The 20320-nt window shown below is 36.4% G+C and overlaps 1 protein-coding gene across 1 annotated transcript; it reads right to left on the bottom strand.

Moving 5' to 3' along the window:
* Positions 1-6514: 6514 nt before the first annotated feature.
* On the bottom strand, positions 6515-20320 carry LOC107797057 (vacuolar protein-sorting-associated protein 37 homolog 1). The gene is made up of 7 exons (XM_075247901.1): positions 20166-20320; positions 10938-11162; positions 9831-9918; positions 9211-9250; positions 9084-9130; positions 8825-8945; positions 6515-6907 (listed from the first exon to the last, which is right to left on the bottom strand). The coding sequence occupies exons 1-7, from the start codon at positions 20180-20182 to the stop codon at positions 6744-6746; spliced, it is 702 nt and encodes a 233-aa protein (XP_075104002.1). The 5' UTR covers positions 20183-20320; the 3' UTR covers positions 6515-6743.

The raw sequence follows: 20320 nt of genomic DNA, 5'->3' as shown, positions 1-20320 counted from the left end.
ACTATAGGAGTATCTAATTATTTGGTTTTTCTTGTTTTTATCTTATTTTTATTAAGCGATTTAGCTACGTGTAGCTATACTTTAATATATGAATTTTCATCAATCATATTTTCTTACTCACATTCATCTTTGATTAAAGAAATAAAAATTATTAGAAGTTAAGATGTTATTTGATAATATTTATAAATAGTAAAATAATTATTAAAAAGTGAATTCGACTTTAAAAAATTACAAATCCTCTATTTACGAAGTGATAACTTTTTTGTTGACCAAAGAATAATCATCATTTTCCTTCCAAGGTGAGGAGTTTTATCCTTATTGTTATAAAATAAATACTATAAAGTAGATAAACTGATATATTATTCAACTTCAAATTCATGTACATAATGAACTGAAAATTCCTCTATTTATAGAAGAAATGAAGCAGCTGCGAGGCTTTTCTTTAGCTGCTTGTAAGCTGTCTGCATGAGTTGCTTGCAATCTGCCTGTTTAATAAGAAGCTGCTGCAAATTATTTCATTGAGCTGCTTGCAACTTGCCTGCATCAGTTGCTTGTAGATAAATTTCAATAGAGTACTAAATAGATAATCTTTTTCAGGAAGATTATCTATAGCGGAGTAATAAATGAACATCCACAATATAATTATTTCCATAACACTCCCCCTTGGATGTTCATTAAAAAGATAATGTGCCTCATTAAAACCTTACGAAAAAACCCTATGGGAAAAAATCCTAGTGAAGGAAAAAGAGTACACATATTTAGTAATACGCATTTGCTAGCTGCTTCATTAAAAACCTTATAAGAAAAATCCTGTGAAAAAAAATCTTAGTAAGAAAAAAAGAGTACATCGTGTATTTTACTCCCCCTTATGAAAATCTTGTTTCAAATATTTAAGTTTCCGCATTCCAATCTTGTATACCATCTTCTCAAAAGTTGAAGTTGGTAAAGATTTAGTGAATAAATCTGCCAGATTGTCACTTGAATGGATTTGTTGCACATCAATGTTACCATTTTTCTGAAGATCGTGTGTATAGAATAATTTTGGTGAAATGTGCTTCGTTCTATCTCCTTTTATAAATCCTCCATTCAATTGGGCTATGCATGCAGCATTGTCTTCATATAAAATTGTGGGTCTTTTATCACATTCCAACCCATATTTTTCTCGAATAAAATGAATCATTGATCTCAACCATATACATTCCTTACTTGCTTCATGAATAACTATTATCTGAGCATGATTTGAAGAAGTAGCAGCAATAGATTATTTTGTGAAGCGCCACGATATGACAATACCTCCACATGTAAATACATACTCGATTTGAGATCGAACTTTATGGGGATCGGATAAATAACTTGCATCTGCATAACCAACAAGATCTGCACTACCTTTGTTAGCATAAAACAAACTCATATCAAGAGTTCCCTTTAAATATCGCAATATATGCTTAATCCTATTCCAATGTCTCTGTGTAGGAGAAGAGTTATATCTTGCTAGTAAATTAACAGAAAATGCTATGTCAGGCCTTGTAACATTAACAAGATACATAAGTGCATCAATTGTACTGAGATAGAGTATTTCAGGACCAAGAAGTTCATCATCCTCTTTTGGAGGTCAGAACAGATCCTTATTCACTTCAAGTGATCGAACACCCGATTGGTGTACTTAATGGGTGCGCTTTGTCCATGTAAAAACGTTTTAAGACCTTTTCTGTATAGACAGATTGATGGATAAAGATCTCGTCTGCTAAATATTCAATTTGCAGACTAAGACAAAGTTTTTTCCTTTGGAGCTCTTCTGGAGTTCCTATGATATTTATGCCATTAACATAAACAACAAGTATAACAAACTATGATGTTGTTTTTTTTTTGTAAAAATGCATGAACAAATGCCTTCATTTGCATAACCTTCATTCATCAATTTAGTGAGTCGATTATATCACATGCGGCCAGATTGATTTAAACGGTACAAAGATCTTTGTACTCTGATTGAATATATTTCACGATGCTTTGAACTATATGCTTCAGGCATTTTAAATCCTTCAGGAATCTTCATATAGACTTAATCAAATGAGTCATATAAGTTATGCCTTGCATTTAGATGGCATGACATCTTCAGGTGTCTGGACTACAGGTCCGATCCTCACAATCTTTTATAATATTGTGCACTATATTGTATCAAATATATCGTCAACGATCATTTCATATCGGTTCGCAAGCGACATAAATTGTTGAAATCTCATCATTTTCTTTATTTTCAGGTACCTGAACTTCTTCCGGAGTTTCATGAAATGTTATGTCGTGGGCTCTTCCAGAGCTTATTTCCTCCTTATTATGATCATTTGCTCCTATTCTTTTCAAGGATTGTTACCTTTGGAACCAATTGGTCTACCACGCTTCATGCGTACAGTAAACTCTATCCTTCAGGGACTTAATTTTAATAGAAGCATTTGCAGCTGAAATATGATATTTAATTTTAGATCAGCAAATGCTTCTGGCATTTGACTTAAATTATCTTCTAAGCGAGGATCATATTAATGATAATTCGATTCATATAGTATATTTTCCAATTGTTTTATTCCATCCCCCAAATGTTAGAAAAACTAACATATATCCCAAATCTTTTTTGGAAAACATATCTTTGTGCATTGTGGTAGATAAATTAATCATATACCACACATTAAAAGTTATTAGATAGTAAAAATATTTGGTTTCTGATCCTAAACCAATTGTGAGGGGATGACTTATCATATTTTGTTGGTCTGATGCATACAAGTGCTGTTGTATGCAATTTAAAAAATCTTAGACCAACACATGAGGCTTTGTTCTCATAAGCAATGGTTTAGCCATTAATAGGAGGTACTCAATGCTAAACTAGCTTGGATATAAACCAGCATCATCAAGATGAATTATCTTGATTTCATAATCTGAAAATTATGCTCTTAATTGAGAAAGACAATTTCAAATGTCAAACTGCAGGTTGACAATAAACATACATGTAACCATCTTATATATGCATCTATAAGTGGTTCACATGATAGGTGAATGGACTCATATTCATCTTTTATATATTTCAGAATTCGGGAATTTTAGTCCCAACTTTAGTTGGTATAATCAAGTTATTATGAGAACAAGCAACACAAGAGAATTTTTGAAGAATCTTCTAGTTCTTCAGTATATGCTTATCTGAATTCTCAAATAGCTCATTTGAAAATGGCAAATAAAAACTTAAAGTTTATCATGGTATGTGCTATCTCTAAGTAAACTTTTGGTTTACTATGGCATAAACTTTTGCATCAGTAAACTTTTGGTTTACTATGGCATAAACTTTTGCATCAGTAAACTTCTGATTTACTGTGGCTACTTTTGTATCAGTAAATTTTTGATTTACTGTGGCTGCTTTTGCATTAGTAAACTTCTGGTATACTGTGATACATGATGTAGTACAAATTTAAAGAATAAGGCGGGTAACTTCTCACATACATATTTACCCCATATGATTGTGGAAACGTGAAGATTTTCAATCTTTCAATCATTTGTAGTCTCAATATGATAGTCATTTGTATCAGTAAACTTCGAGTTTACTACATCATATGTTTTGACCATAATCATATAATAAGAATGTCATATTTGTATATAAGCTCTCTGAGAGCCTTCGTTTATTATCCACAATCTAATATTTATCGGACACTACTGGTGTCATGTGTCTTCTAGACAAACATCTAGCTCTTCAAGAGTTGTTAATACATTTTGTACTATCAAATATTGTTCAGACACTTCTGGTATCATGAGAGAAAATCATAATCAAATAAATAATATAAAAACAATTCTAAATTTATAAATGTAAGAAATCAAGAATTTCAATATTTTTACCACCAACTTTGTGTTTCCTTCAGGGAGAAACACCATTAACATATGAATATTTTATATCAAAGCGGCAACTACATAGTCATTACATCCTTCAAGAAAATATACATGAGTTGTTATTTTCTTCGGGGTAGTTAATAACAAGTAACCATAATATATCAATGTGGTTGAGTAGAAAGCATTCTACAAGAATGATTTTGCCTTAGAATGATACTTAATAAAATTATCCAAGATGTTTTTATGTACAACAGGTATGCGCGACAATGATCTTTATGCCACAAAAATAATATTTATTTCATCTATTATTCTAGCTCTTCCGGAGGTGAGTTATGGTATTTCTTCATTCACTACAGAGAACAAAAATGTGCTTCAAAAATAACTTTGAATAGCTCATTATTTTATTACGCACAGAAAGACACCGTTTCATAATATTTTCCTGCTTCGGGAGAAAATTTCAATTGCGTTACTTCTTCAGGAGCAAATTGAAATACGAAAAATTGAGTATATATTCTCTCAATCATATTACCTCTTCTGAAGGTGAATTGTAATATATTTACATCAAGAGCACGTTCATATTTACGACTTTATTAATATTATCACATTCACTTCAGGGAATGGATTAATATTTATCAGAAATTCTCATCCTTCAGAAAATCGAATATAATTATATGAACGCGCATTAATCACATCAACTGTGATGCTTCAATCTCTTTTAAAATATTTACTACTTCAGGAGCAAATCGATGTGTGCATGTAATATAGAGAATATTTCTCTAGCTTATCTTTAATTGTAACCATAGAAAGCCTAAATTATCACTTCTGGTGGTCATAGGCATATACCACTTCTGGTGGTTAACAAAATTTAGTTACAGTGAGATATACGAAACATAACCACTTCTGGTGGTTGTATATTTCTTGCAAACTCTGCTGGAGTTTAAGTGGATCTAACAATGTTATCCACTTTGTAATCCTTTATTAAGATAATTAGGATGAAAACAAATACCAAAATAGGTACTATATACGTAACATATAACTAAGCAAGCGATGATAATGATATTAAAATATAAGCAAAAGGCTCAAATTAAATTATGCAAATTTGGCCACACCAGATGTAAGTGATATCTATATCACTACTGCCAAGAAGAAAAACTCACCACCTCAAGGATATAATCTGCCTTATGATGTTCGTTATGAACAAGATCTAACCACAGACATAAGAGTGTCGCCTTACATCGGAGACGAACATGATATAGAAATTAAATTCGAAGTAAGTGCTCAAAATGACAGAGTCTCGTACTGATAACGTGTTATAAAATAAATACTATAAAGTAGATAAACTGAAGACAAGTATAGAGAGAAACTGATATATTATTCAACTTCAAATTCATGTACATAATGAACTGAAAATTCCTCTATTTATAAAAGAAATGAAGCAGCTGCGAGGCTTTTCAGAAAGCAGCTGCAAGGCTTTTCTTTAGCTGCTTGTAAGCTGTCTGCATGAGTTGCTTGCAACCTGCCTGTTTAATAAGAAGCTGCTGCAAATCATTTCATTGAGCTGCTTGCAACCTGCCTGCATCAGCTGCTTGTAGATAAAATTTCAACAGAGTACTAAATGGATAATCTTCTTCAGGAAGATTATCTATAGCGGAGTAATAAATTAACATCCACAATATAATTATTTTCATAACACTCTCCCTTGGATGTTCATTAAAAGGTATTGTGCCTCGTTAAAACCTTACTAGAAAAAACCCCCATTATACACTATTTCATAACGTCGTTTCTTTCTTTGAAACATCCCAAAATAAAAGGAGTATCCCAAATTAATTTGACGAAGGATCGCGAGAATACCATTTTCTTTCGAGAAGGTTTCCCATTAGCTCTTTTAAATACTTTTGTATGTTGCGGGCAAATGTTTGGTTTTATTGGGTTTGTCTTTGTTCTTTTTGAGTGGTGGTATATCAGCGATTAAGCTACGATTTTTATGCACATGCTGAAGTGAATATGTTTAATTCTTTTATCAACTAATTTCTTATCTGTTTTCTTCTTTTAGTTGATGTATTCCCTCCGGTCCATTCCCGAGCCGAGGGTTTATTGGAAACAACATCTCTATCCTTACAAGTTAAGGGTAAAGTCTGCATACACTACACACTACCCTCATTTTCTGTTTTTGGGTGCACATAAGTTTATTCTCATTTTGTGCAATTATTTTATGCTGATACTTTCTTCTTTTTTACTGCAAACAAGTTTTTCGACATAGAGTTTCGAGACAGACTTTGATCATCTGTGATGCTAATCTTTATTTTCTGTTCAGCTCCTCCTTAAAAACTCTTTCACGTAAAATAGTTGAAGAGGAGAAATATTAAAGTATTCAGACTATGCAATTGATGCTTCACAAACAATTTGCGTTCTTGGAATCAACAGCCACAACAAATAGTTGCAATCAATAAATTACAGCAACAGACAGCGGATCATGTGCTCCCCTGAACCAATTACATTAATACTAATAAACAATAAAACCATTCAACAACACCCCCCCACCCCCACTCCCCACCCCGGGGCCCAAATATGAAAATATCACACTTCTCTTTGTTCCAGAATGAAGCAATAGTAAACACCAGCTACACAGGCATGTTAAAGCCGAGATCCGAGATAAGATGAGATTGATCATTTTCTGACATATATACCACAATTAATCTAATATTTGTCTTGTCTTATCAGAAAAATTGAATAGTCCTCTCTTATATCAAGCACACAGTGGAGGTCAAGCTGGCAGAAATCAATCACAATATTACATCTGAAGCAGTCTTTCGTATACACGTAGTTTTAGCAGCAAAGGCAGGCTCAGCTATAATATTCACACATATCATATTAAGCAACATTCAGCCAGTTACAGATGTCTTTGCAGCAAGGTGTGTGAGTGCACGTTTGTGGTAACTGTATCGCAGTTTTTTGTACTTCTGCACAAATGTTGTAAGATCAATTTCCCCATCAAGAAACTGTCTGTGTAGACTTTCAGATTCCTCGTCAGTCTTATTCATGGCATCTGTATCAAGAGTAACATCAGTTAGAAAATCCATCGCCAAGTCACCTATTTTACACCCACCATTGAAAACCATAGTGCAACTTTCAAATTGGTCTCTCAAGAATGGTTGATTGCTATAAGCAATGTAAGTTCCTAAGCTCCTATCAGCCAGCTTTATTGCATATCAGATTATAAACTTCCAAGGTTAGAAAAAAGAAAATACTAGACACCTCAAATGGGAAAAATGTTTGTTGGTCTATACAGGTCACCATTGAATTTGTGAACCCCCAGCCCTTGTCCCCAAAACTAGCACAACCAAAATGAACATAAGCATCTGAAAAGAAATTAGGCGGACACAACTATGGTAAAAATTTAAATTGCAGAAAAAATTAGTCTCATTCCATAGAACTTATAACACTATGGCATGTTCCATTGCCAAATTAAGAACCAAAAAGTCCTATGAAAGCATTTAAAATATCATTATTATAGTAAAAGGAAGGTCGTATCAAACACCAAATCTATTCCAGGTGATGACAGCTAACGGATGAAAATAACTTGTTGACAATTCTTGATTCATGTTAACCTCGCTAATAGCTTCAATCACAACCAATAACGCAAAGACTTGGGTTCGTCAAGTCTTGTTGAAGAATGAATAATTGAGATTCAAGCACCAGCTCCTTAAGATCGCTTTTGTATGGAGAAAAGGGTTTTATTGGAATGTCGTAAATACTTGATTAAGAAGTAAACAACAACAACAACAACAACCCAGTGTAATCCCACTAGTGGGGTCTGGGGAGGGTAGTGTGTACGCAGACCTTACCCCTACCCTGGAGTAGAGAGGCTGTTTCTGATAGACCCTCGGCTCCCTCCCTCCAAGAACTCCCCACCTTGCTCTTGGGATGATTCGAACTCACAACCTCTTGGTTGGAAGTGGAGGGTGCTTACCACCGGAGCAACCCTGATTGAGAGAATTGAATAAATTACAAACAGTTAAATAAGAATGTGTATACTAGTTAAGGTAGAACAAGGTAACACCATTCGAGAAAGTAATATAAAAGAGCTAGAGTGTAAACGCTATAGTATGGAGTCACCTAAACATCTAAGGCTACGGCTATGTCTATACCAAGGGTCTGGAGGACTGTGGGGGACAGTTTTGGTAGCAAGTTATAATGCATTGTGACATATAAAAGGCAAGTCTGTGTTATGGTAGATTTTAGACAAAGGCAAATAAATGACACTTAGTGAATGCGCTACTGACACTTGACTGTTCCCAGGAGCTTTAGCAGAAATCATTTAAGCAATTTGACAGAACAGTAAAGTGTAAACTACAGAACATTAGAAATTTAGAACTGTCATGCAGCAGCACCTGTTGGGTCAAGAAAGTTCCCAATGCATCACTCCTTACAATATATATATTCTTCTTTAATATTTCTTTTTGTTTTTCATAACCGCGGTCTCCGAGCCAACTTGCGCACCCTCGACTAATTCCGAAGGGTACCTACTAGCTCCCACCAACACAAGCACAAACACCGGGTAACTCTGTCCACCAAAATTTGAAAAAATAGAATGAAATCACCTAGTGTTTTTGCCTCCGCCGCTGAGATTTGAACCTGAGACCTCATGGTTCTGAACCCACTTCATTGGCCACCATGACACACACTTGGGTGCTACTATTTCTATATTTAAAAATGATCCTTTCTTAAAAATCCAAATATGATGCAGACTGAACTCCTAAGAGGCCCTTCACTTTGTTGAAATTGCAGCATTAAAACCATAGTTCCCCAAAATCAAAGATCTAAACTTGTTCTACTGATGTGTAAGTAACTACTTATAGTTTGCTCCAGTTGTGTTCTCCGTACAAAAGGAAACTCCACCACCACCACCCCCAAACCCCCGGGGCCCCTCCCCACCAAAAAAATATGCATTTCCAGTTTTTACCTTGTAACAGATGGAGGAGTGATGCAGGAGAGTATAATTTCAAAAGCTCTTCTTTTCTCCTTTCCAGTTCATGCAGCTTTTCTTGAGCAGCAGCCAATTCAGTGGTGCGGATGATTCTGCACTGTAATCAGCAAAATAGGAAGGACACATAAAATCTTTCACAATCAATGCTTTGATGCTAAAAGGTCAAACTAGTCATTTAAAAAGTGTAAGTGAAAGTAACAGGGAGAAGTAATAAAAAGATTAAGTAATATCTCACCTGATTCCTAAGCTCCATTATCCGCGGTTCTTTCTCTAAATTCTCCCCTGCATAAAAAGTGAATTCAAAATCTATCTGGTTTACTGGATAGAAACATCTCAGCTACTAAGAAGTGACCCAAACTTACTAGCAAGCTGCAGAGTTTCATTCCGAAGCTCATCCCTGACCTGATTAGATAATTTATGGGGAAAAGGGTTAAATCCAATTGGAGAAATGAAGTAAAAAGAGATACTACCAGTTACAGCAAAATCTATATCAAGATGACTATTATTTGTAACAATTTTTGTCTCATATGTGTTAAGCGGGCAGGAGGACAAGAGGATCTGTGGCTCATCGTGGCAAGAAAAGGAAGAAAGAACAAGAAATGCTTATTGACCATCCCAGTTTGCAAGTATTTTAGGATATTAAATTGCATGAGTGAGAAATTAGAGAAAACAAATAAAGCACAGTAGACACAACTTCTACAGTAACTCTCAACCAGATTGTAAAATACTAGAACAACTCCAACGCATTGCGTCATCTTAAATTAAAAAATATACCATTTATGGAAAAACCCCATACAAAAGTAGAACAACTAAATTCATATCATTTCCTATACTTGTCCCATAGATAACTTGAATACCCGCTGTCTGAAACCATTTTTCATTCAACCAGGTACATCGGATATTTTGTGGAGCACGAAAGAACAGATCAGATCAATCATGCATAACACGAACAATCCTCAACAAAGAAAACTTAACCTCTTACCTTATTCTGAGTTTTGACAGGCTCAAGTGAAAGTAAGAAGTTCTGATAAGCATCGTCGCCAGATAGAAGCTTCCTTAGCTCATCAACACTGAAATTTTTAGCAAGACGGCAGATCAAGAATCAAACACTAAAAGTAGAAAGCAGAATGAAGGAAGACATCTAACACTTCACTCAATTGTTTAATCACTACAAACAAGATATCTCTTCTTATCAATCCCAACTCCCCAGCATGAAAACGAAGAACTTCAGTCATGAATATTTTCTAAGACAGGATTATCTGCTGGCAAAAGAAATTTTGCACAAGTCAAAGTAAAATCTTACCGTTTATCTTGTGTCATTGTTAAAATATGAGCATTTGGTAACTTAAAGGGTGGCATAAAACATTCAATCAATAATTCACAGAAACTAATGGCAAAAAAGAAACTATATATGCCTACCAAGATGCATAGCGAGATCCTTCTCAGTCTGAAGCAAACCTAAGGACAACTTCTACCAGAAAACATGTATGGCATTTGGACTAGAAAACTGTTCCATTTTGAATTAGCATACATACTTAGCAAGATGCATAGACGGGCGTTTCTCCCCTATCAGGCAAGCCTGAGAATCAACTCGTATGTTCCATCTTCTTGTTTTGTTTTCAAATCGTTTTCTTAAAACCAGAATATCTGGAAATCAACTCCAATTTTTTCTAGAAAACCCACCTTATTAGTATCGATTGTCCATAATGTAATAAAGCAGTTTTTAATAACGTCTAAAGGTTCTACAATCAAATAAAAGGAACCTGTACCATTACAGCAGATATAACCATATGCGCTCCAGTTCATCACAAACACTTGAATTTCATAAGACTCCGTAAGATAACAGGCCAAAATTCTTTTACAAAAGAATAATATTAAAAGTCTCTGTTCCAAGTGCACGATGGTAGAACTAGTGCTTCAAGATTTATCAGGAGTTTACCGAATTATTTATTGGGATTAGAGAGCTATATAATTATAATTTTGAGCTGGTTACATGACCGTTCTAGTTCCTAGTCATGAAAATTTCATGAGTATCAAAAGCTTCGTTACAGAGAACAGTGTGCATACTTCTTTATACTGGATACCATACCTCTTATCCTTTAAAGCATTAATAATGCATGCAGCCTCTGCAGGGGAAACGTGTGATGCTGAGCTTGGCCTATCTGTTGGTCTTTGGGCACCAAAGCTTCCTGAAGAGCTTGGACTAGGAGTTGCGGGACGGGAAGACCCGGGAGAGCTGCTTGCAGATGGTGCATACCATGGATTATTATTACCCTCCTGTGGACGTTGCTGAGCTTGTTGCCCTTGAGAACCCCTGCAGGAAATTAACAAAAGGTACATATGTTAAATATAACAAGCTGATTTCATGCATCCTACTTACTGAGAGCATACCATGCCTATATGCAAGTCAATACAAGCTACTAAAATCTTATGGTAAAAAAGACATACAAAATGGAATTACACTTGTTAGTTGGTGCTACATGTGTAAAAGCTAAGGGGAAGAAGTTGATCATCTTCTACTGCATTGCCCTGTGTCCTGGGGTTTGTGGAGGGCAATCCTGAATCTTTTTGGTGTTCAATGGGTGATGCCAAACACTGTAAAGGAAATGCTATATAGCTGGGCCGGTTTCCACAGAAGAAGCAAGCAAAAGGCGTGGAAGTTCGCCCCGTTAGCTCTCATGTGGATAGTCTGGGGAGAGAGAAATAGGAGAGTTCTTTAGGGGATTGAGTCTCCTTTTTCACATCTTAAGAATAGTCTTTTATCTTTGATCGCTTTTTGGTGCACACATATAGCCCCTACTTGTGTAGAAGATTGGGCGTCTTTTGTAGAGAATCATGTTCTGATGTAAATTCTCTACTTCTTAGTATACTTCTTGTATGCGGGAGTTTTTTTTCCCTTTTGATTAATACAATTTACCTTATAAAAAAAAGACATACAAAATTACATGCAAAAACTTTTCTGTTTTCTGAATGCTTAAGTGACTCAGGATGGAACAGGAAAATGAATACAAGACACCACTAGCATTGTCTTACTAAATGCTCCGTTAGAAGGAGATAAAGGAGAAAATTGGAGTTCATCTGACTATACAATAGTCATCACTACCTTATGATCCTATTAACCATAGAAGTATAAGCTGCTATCTTAAAACGGAGGGACATCCAAGATTTAAACTTTATAGGTTCAGGATGCCACTGAACCCACTGAACATTGAAGTTACTACAGCAACAACAACAACAACAAACCAGTATATTACCACATGTGGGGTCCGTGGAGGGTAGTGTGTACACAGACCTTACCTCTACCTAGTGAAGGTAGAGAGATTGTGTTATGATCTGAGCAATGAAGAGCTAATTGCACAGTTGCGGGAAGTAGTACTTTTAGCTTAAAGAGTAGTAAGGAATAAAAGTAGTTAAGTTTGTTGTTAAGTTCTGAGAATTACAGTTAGTATTACATTTCAGTCTATTAGTTATTTTATTTTTACACTTTAGCCCAATTCTTCTTCACGCGTGAGAAGGGAGTATTTGTATTCGTTCAGGGTCATTTGGCCATTTTTATCGAAGAAAGTCAGTTTCTAGTTAATTTCTTCTTTTCTTAGTTTAAGTAGCAGATGACACAGAGGTAGAGCAAGTTGATGAACCAGTAGAGATTCAACGAGTATTACAGGAGTTTGAGGAAGTGTTCCAAGAACCCAAAGACTTGCCTCCTCTCATGGAACAATTTGATCATCATATTCCCTTAAAAGAGGGAGCCAATCCAATCAACAGCAGGCCTTACAGGTACTCACATGTGCAGAAAAATATTATTGAAGAGATGGTGCGGGAGTTACAATCTCAGGGGTTGATACAGAATAGTTGCAGCCCATTTGCTTCTCCAGTGGTGTTGGTAAGCAAGAAGGATGGAAGTTGGAGGTTTTGTGTGGATTACAGGGCTCTCAATCAAATTACCATCAAGGATAAATACCCCATTCCCATCATTGAGGAGCTATTGGATGAACTAGGGGATCACAGATTTACTCCGAGATAGACCTGAGATCAGGGTACCGTCAGATTAGGATGGCACCCAATGACATTCACAAAACTGCATTCCGGACTCATTCAGGCCACTATGAGTACTTGGTTATGCCTTTTGGCTTAACTAATGCACCTTCAAGTTTTCAAGGACTTATGAACCATGTCTTCAGAGAACACTTAAGAAAGTTTATCTTGGTATTCTTTGACGATATACTCATATTCAGTATAAGTATGGTGGAACACATTGGACATTTGAGAATCACTTTCCAGTTGCTGATACAGCATCACCTTTATGCCAGGAGATCTAAGTGCCAGTTTGTTATATCCAGTGTAGAGTACTTGGGCCACTTCATTTCTGCTAAGAGAGTTTCAACTGATCCAAAAAAGATACAAGTTGTACAATAATGACCCTTGCCTAAAACCATCAAGCAACTGAGGGGTTTTTTAGGCTTAGCAGTCTATTACAGAAGGTTCATCAGGAGTTATGGTCAAATTAGCAAACCTCTAACTGATTTGTTGAAGAAGGATTGCTTCAAATGGACTGAACATGCATCTACTGCCTTTCAAGCATTGAAAAATGCCTTGACCTATGCTCCAGTGTTAGCACTCTCTGATTTCAATCTTTCCTTCACAGTAGAGACAGATGCATGTGATATGGGAATTGGGGTTGTGATCATGCAAAAAGGACAACTTATTGCTTACCTGAGCAAAGGATTGTCTCCTCAACACCAAACTATGTCTGTTTATGATAAAGAACCGCTGGCTTTGGTAATGGCTGTGACTAGGTGGGGGCAGTATTTGGTGGGCAGGCATTTTGTGGTCAAGACTGATCAAAATGCCTTAAAGTTTCTTTTAGAACAGAAACTGCACACAGGAGCACAACTTAAATGGGTAACCAAGTTGATGCAATTCGATTTTGATATTGAATACAAGAAGGAGAAGGAAAACAAGGTTGTTGATGCCTTGCCTAGGATTCCAGCAGTGGAACTAGCTGCTCTTACATTGTCTACGGTTAGAACTGATCTTTTCTAAGCCATACAAGATAGTTGGAAGTTTTGACCCTGAGTTGGTGGAAATACTTCAACAGTTGCAGGACTTAAATGGAGAAATCAAAGGCTACTCATTTGTCAATCAACAACTGAGGAAAAATGGCAAGTTGGTGATTGGGGCTGACACTTCTTTAAGAAGGGAAATTCTTCACTTATGGCATGATTCTGTGAGAGGAGGTCATTCTGGAATTGACCACACCTTCAAGCAGTGTTGTAAATAGCGAGCGCTACGTCGCTAATAGCGTGTAGCGAAGCGGCGCGAGGCAGTAGCACTATTTTGGTCTGTTGCGGTGCGATTCTGAAAAAGCGTACGCCTCTGCCTCTGTAGCGAGAGGCGCTGCGAGGCGAGAGGCGTAGCGTAGCGACGCTATTTTGGAAACAGAGCTGGAGATGAGCGCTAGCCAGAACGAAATGGACATGGTTTGAGGTCGCAAAGTTTATCGATTCTGGAAATCTTACCCAGCCCGTCCCCCATGCCATTAGTGAAACGCCTTTATGTGAATTAACTATTCCGGCAAAAAGACGCTATTTGGAGAAAAAGAAGAAAAAGGCAGCGACAGTGTAAAATACAAATATTAGGGCATGGGTTTTAACTTCTTCTCCTTCAGCGAATACAACTAAGCAACTTCAAAAATTAGGGCTTGGGATTCATCTTCTCCATAATCAAACATCAGCACAGTAAACCAGGTATGTTACTTTCTTCTTCGACTTCGACTTCGACAGTCGACACTTGGATTCGACCATTGCTGTCATCTTCTTTTTTCTTTTTCTTTTTCTTCTTCTTTCTTCTTTCTTCAGTTCAGCGATCTCCTTCTTCTTCTTCTTCTTCTCTTCTTCTTCTTCTTCTTCGACTTCGACAGTCGACACTTCGATTTTTCTGTTTCTTTTTCTTCTTCTTTCTTCTTTCTTCAGTTCAGCGATCAACTCCTCCTCCTTTCTTTCTTCCTTCTTCTTCTTCTTCTTCTTCTTGTCTTATTTTTGGTGCTCTGTTTTTCGAGCAGAGGCAGAGCAGAGCAGGGGCTCTTTCTTTCTTTCTTCCCTTCCTCTTTCTTCTTCTCTTAATTTTTTTTTGGGTTTGTTTTTCGACAGCAGAGGCAGTACCGCAGTAGCAGTAGTCTCTTTTTAGGCTCTGTTTTTTTTTTTGCTATGTTTTTTCAATTATAAACTTATAGTCTTATAGAGTAGAATTAATTGCATACTGACGTGATAATTGTTTTTCTATAAAACAGCATTGAAATGGCGTCATCCGATAGTAATAAACGAAATGATATAGCTTGGAATTATGCTATAAAAGGCTCATCAAGATCCGCAATTAAATGTGTATTTTGTGAAAAAACATATCATGGTGGAATAACTCGTCACAAGCAACATTTGATAGGTGGATTTAAAAATGTAGTACAATGTCCTCTTTGTCCGCCCGAGGTTAGGGAGGAAGTAAAAGCATTTGTTGATAAGAAAAATGTGACAAAAACTCAAATGAATTATGAAGCATCGGTGAATCTAATTGATGAAGATGATGAAATGGATGAAGATGATCAAATGGGACCTCTCCCCCAAAAAACTCAAAAGATATCTTCTAATAGTTCTAGTGGGTCATCCACGGCACGTACTGTGACAAAAGGTCCTCTCAATCTTTATTTCTCGGCAAAACAACAAGAAAAGGGAAAAGATGATTCTAGTTCAGGTTTAGAAGCCAAGAAGATTTTGAGGGATCGCGCCGTAAGTGCCTTTGCAGCATGGATGTACGATGCAGGGCTTCCTTTCAACTGTGTTAACTACAAAACTTTTGATAAATTCATTGAGGCCGTAGGACAATATGGCCCAGGAATGAAGCCTCCTAGCTATCATGAAGTTAGAGTAACTCATCTTAAAAAAGAGGTGAAGAAGATAGACAAAATTATTGAGGAGCATAAAGTGGAATGGAACAAGTTTGGATGTTCCATTATGATGGATAAATGGACAGCGCGGAATGGGAAAATGATCATAAATGTGTTGGTGAACTCTCCAAAAGGGAGTGTTTTTCTTGAATCTTACGATGCTAGCAACTCTTCTACGGATGGAAGCAAAATGTACAGCTTGTTTAGAAAGACTATTGATAAAATTGGAAAGGAAAATGTTGTACAAGTTGTTACCGATAATGCTAGTGAGAATGTTAGTGCGGGTAAGATGATGGAAGCTATGTATCCACACATTTATTGGACTCCATGTGCTGCCCATTGTATCAACTTGATGTTTGGTGACATATTCAAGGAAAACCCATATGCTTCAGGTAACTTTAATATAATTATCTTTAAAGCTTTAACTTTATTTATAGTTTTATACTTATGTCCTATTAAGTATTAACTATAAAATTGTTATTGTTAATTTTATAGTTTTCACTAAGGCCGTCAAGATATATTCTTACATCAGTCAGCGGCCGTTATTATTGAATTTGATGAGGAAATTCACAAATGAAAGAAATTTGGTGAGACCGGCCAAGACTAGATTTGCAACGGCTTTCTTAACTTTGCATAGTTTTTACTTGCAAAAGAAAAACTTGAGAAAGCTAGTTCTTTCAAATGAATGGAAAGATAATAGATATGCAAAGGAAGCTGCGGGGAAAGAAGTTGCCAAAGTTCTTATTTCTCCATCATTCTGCAATGATGTTTTTCGGGCTCTTAAAGTTGGTGGTCCTTTGATTAGGGTGCTTCGTATGGTGGATGCGGAGAGAAAACCACCAATGGGCTATCTTTATGAAGCTATGGATAGAGCCAAAGAGACTATTGAAGCGTCATTTGAGGGAGATGTTAGGAAATATGAGAAAGTTTTTGAGATTATTGATAGCAGGTGGTCGAATCAACTCCATCGACCTTTGCATGCAGCAGGTCATCTTCTGAACCCAAGATTATTTTACAAGAACACTAGAGATGACACTTTGGATTCAGAGGTTTGGGTTGGATACCATCAATGTCTTGAGAAGTTGGTCCCTGATTCAGCGATGGTAGATCAAATAGGGGAGGAGTTTGGTAGGTACTCACAAGCAGATGGCCTTTTTGGTTTACAGGCGGCCATTAGAGCCAGAGATATAAGGTCGCCAGGTAACTAACTTTAATATGGATATCCTTATAGCTTTAATTTAATTTATTTGATTTATACTTATTAACTTTTAAAATATTTTTCTATAGTTGAATGGTGGATGCAATTTGGACATCAAACTCCAAACTTGCAAAAGTTTGCCATCAAAATACTAAGCCTAACTTGTAGTGCATCCGGATGCGAGAGAAATTGGAGCGTATTTGAGCATGTAAGAAACAGACTTATTATATTAAAATATTCTATATTGTATTATTATTAGTATCTATTAATTAATCTAAACAATTTATGCGCAGATTCACTCCAAGAAAAGGAATAGGCTTGAGTTATCGCGTCTCAATGATCTAGTGTATATTAAATACAATAGAACATTGAGGCGACGTTATGAAGCTCGCGATACCATTGATCCAATTTTGTTGGATAACATTGACGAGGCAAATGAATGGTTAACTGGAGCCCCACAAAATCATGAAGAAGAACAAGTATATGTAGGAGATGATCTTGATTGGGGTACTGTTTCTATGGCGGCTGGAGTTGAGGAGAATATCTATGGTCTTAGAGGGAGTTTTTCAAGTTCAAATTACAAGGTAAAAGGAGTAGCAAGTTCAAGCCGGTCCCTAAATGATGAAGACTCCGAGGATGAAGAAGATGATAGCCAATATAATGCTAACATTCATGAAGTTCTAGAATTTGAAAATCTTGAAGAAGAATAGATGTTGCGTGTTTTACACTTTAGACTTTAGTTTATGAATCTACTATGACTATCTGTTGAGTTTAACTTTTGAATTGATATATTTATTAATATATATAATATTTTATGTTTTTGTATAAATTATCGCTTCACATCAAAATGGCGAGCGCTTCGCTGCACGCCTCTCGCCTCAGTGAAGCGGACCCTCGTCGCTATTTGTCGCCGCACGCTATCCAAAACACTGCCTTCAAGAGAATTGCTTCTCTTTTTTATTGGAGAGGGATGAAAAAAGATGTGGAGGACTATGTGAAGAAGTGTGTTGTATGTCAAAATAGTAAGTATGATAACTCAGCTTATCCGGGATCGCTGCAGCCACTAAAAATTCCAGCCTTAGCTTGGAGCAGCATTAGTATGGATTTTATTGAGGGATTGCCTAAATCTAAAGGGAAGGAGGTGATCTGGGTGGTCGTGGACAGATTAACTAAGTATGCACACTTTATAGCACTTACACACCCCTATTCTGCAATGGATATAGCTAAACTATTCATGGAGCACATCTTTAAGCTCCATGGTATGCCTGAGGATATTGTTAGCGATAGAGATCCAGTCTTTACGAGTAAGTTGTGGCAGGAACTATTTGCTATTCAAGGAGTCACCTTGAATACATCTACGGCTTATCACCCTCAGTCTGATGGACAAACTGAAGTTGTCCACACGTGTTTGGAGACTTATCTTCGATGCTATTGTTCTGACTCTCCTAAAGATTGGGCACAATACCTGGCATTTGCAGAATGGTGGTATAATACTACCTTCCACACCTCCATTCAAACTACTCCATATGAAGCTCTATATGGTCAGCCTCCACCCTTGTACCTTCCATACATTCAAGGAGAATCTGAAGTTTTAGAAGTTGACAGAAGTTTAACTTCAAGGGAGTTGAAGTTACAGTTGCTGAAATTCCACCTTCATAGGTCACAACAGAGAATGATGGATCAAGCTAACAAGCATAGAGTGGATCTACAATTTCAGGTAGGGGATTGGGTCTATCTCAAGATACAACCTTATCGACAGCTCACACTTTCTAGTAAACACTTCTCCAAATTGTCTTTCAAATACTATGGGCCTTACCAAATTGTTCAGAAGGTGGGCAGGGTGGCATACACACTGTCTTTGCCATCCCAGTTACTGTTACATCCAACTTTTCATGTCTCCCTTCTTAAACCCTGCTATGAAGTGCCTTCATCTATGTGCCTTCATCTAGTAGTTTGTCCAGCCATACTGCCCATACTCTGCTAAAGTTTTGGATAGGAGAATGATTCAAAAGGGGAACAAGGCTGTAGCTCAATAGTTGATCCAGTGGGAGCACTTGCTAGAGGATCAAGCTACTTGGGAAGATGCACAGCACTGCAAGTCAGGTTTCCAACATTCATTCCTTGAGGTCAAGGAATTTTTTAGGGGGGAGTATTGTTATGATCTGAGGAATGAAGAGGAATGAAGAGTTAATTGCACAGTTGCGGAAAGTAGTACTTTTAGCTTAAAGAGTAGTAACGAATAAAAGTAGTTAAGTTTGTTGTTAAGTCCTGAGAATTACAGTTAGTATTACATTTCAGTCTATTAGTTATTTTATTTTTACATTTTAGCCCAATTCTTCTTCACGCGTGAGAAGGGGGTAGTTGTATTCGTTCGGGGTCATTTGGCCATTTTTATCGAAGAAAGTCAGTTTCTAGTTAATTTCTTCTTTTCTTAGTTTAATTTCTCTGTTTGCTATCTGAATTTCACAATCCACATCAGTATATTACTACATGTGGGGTCCGTTGAAGGTAGTGTGTACGGAGACCTTAACTCTACCTAGTGAAGGCAGAGAGGTTGTTTCCAATAGATCCTCGGTTCAGAATGAACATTTAAGTTACTGGGTTCAAAATCTAATATTTGTCTTTATTTAGTAAATTTAACACATATATGGATTTGAGCCAAAACTACTGGGTTAGATTGAACCCGTAAGTAATAATGTACATCTGCCCCTGACCATAAAAGTCTGACATTATGAACCTCTATCCTATCCCTAACAACAACATCCTCGTCGCTTCAACTCAAACTAGTTGAAGTTGACTCTATGAATCATCTGTATCTATTCCGCTCAAGTTGGGCACAAACTTATTTAAATACTCTATGATCCATATTTTAAAACAAATTAAGGATTCTCTAAAACTAATGTTCTCTAAATCCTAAACTGATCCCTAAACTAACACACAAATCACGCCCTTCCCGGATTTAGTGCAAGTATAAGAAATAAACGAATTATCAACGAATTAAGAAATATATCATCCGCCATACAAAATTTAGAGTATAGTAAGGTAAAAGAGAAATTTTCAAGAGATGAATTCCAGAAAGTAAGTAAAATGAACCCTATTGAACAATGAAAAACGATAATTAAAATTTTACAAGGGAATAACAAAAACGAAATATAAATTGGTGATTAACAGAGAAATATTACCAGAATTGTTTGAACATGATTGGGATAATCAGCAGAAACTGGAAACTTAGCAGAGGAGATAGTATTTGCTTTCTTCAAAGAAACAGCGCATTAATTTTCAGAGATTTTCCTAATATTACTATTGTGAAATTGTATATACTCCACATATTAAATAG

This window comes from Nicotiana tabacum, chromosome 24 (genome assembly GCF_000715075.1).
Source record: "Nicotiana tabacum cultivar K326 chromosome 24, ASM71507v2, whole genome shotgun sequence".
NCBI classification, from domain to species: domain Eukaryota; kingdom Viridiplantae; phylum Streptophyta; class Magnoliopsida; order Solanales; family Solanaceae; genus Nicotiana; species Nicotiana tabacum.
Note: the sequence above shows the minus strand (reverse complement) of the source record. Positions and strands in the feature narration are given on the sequence as shown.

Excerpts from the sequence above, each read along its gene's own strand:
- LOC107797057 (XM_075247901.1), bottom strand. Across the intron at positions 9,919-10,937 it reads AATGCTTTAAAGGATAAGAG|TGTTGATGAGCTAAGGAAGC; the intron begins GTATGGTATCCA and ends TAAAAATTTCAG. Across the intron at positions 9,131-9,210 it reads TGAAACTCTGCAGCTTGCTA|GGGAGAATTTAGAGAAAGAA; the intron begins GTAAGTTTGGGT and ends CTTTTTATGCAG.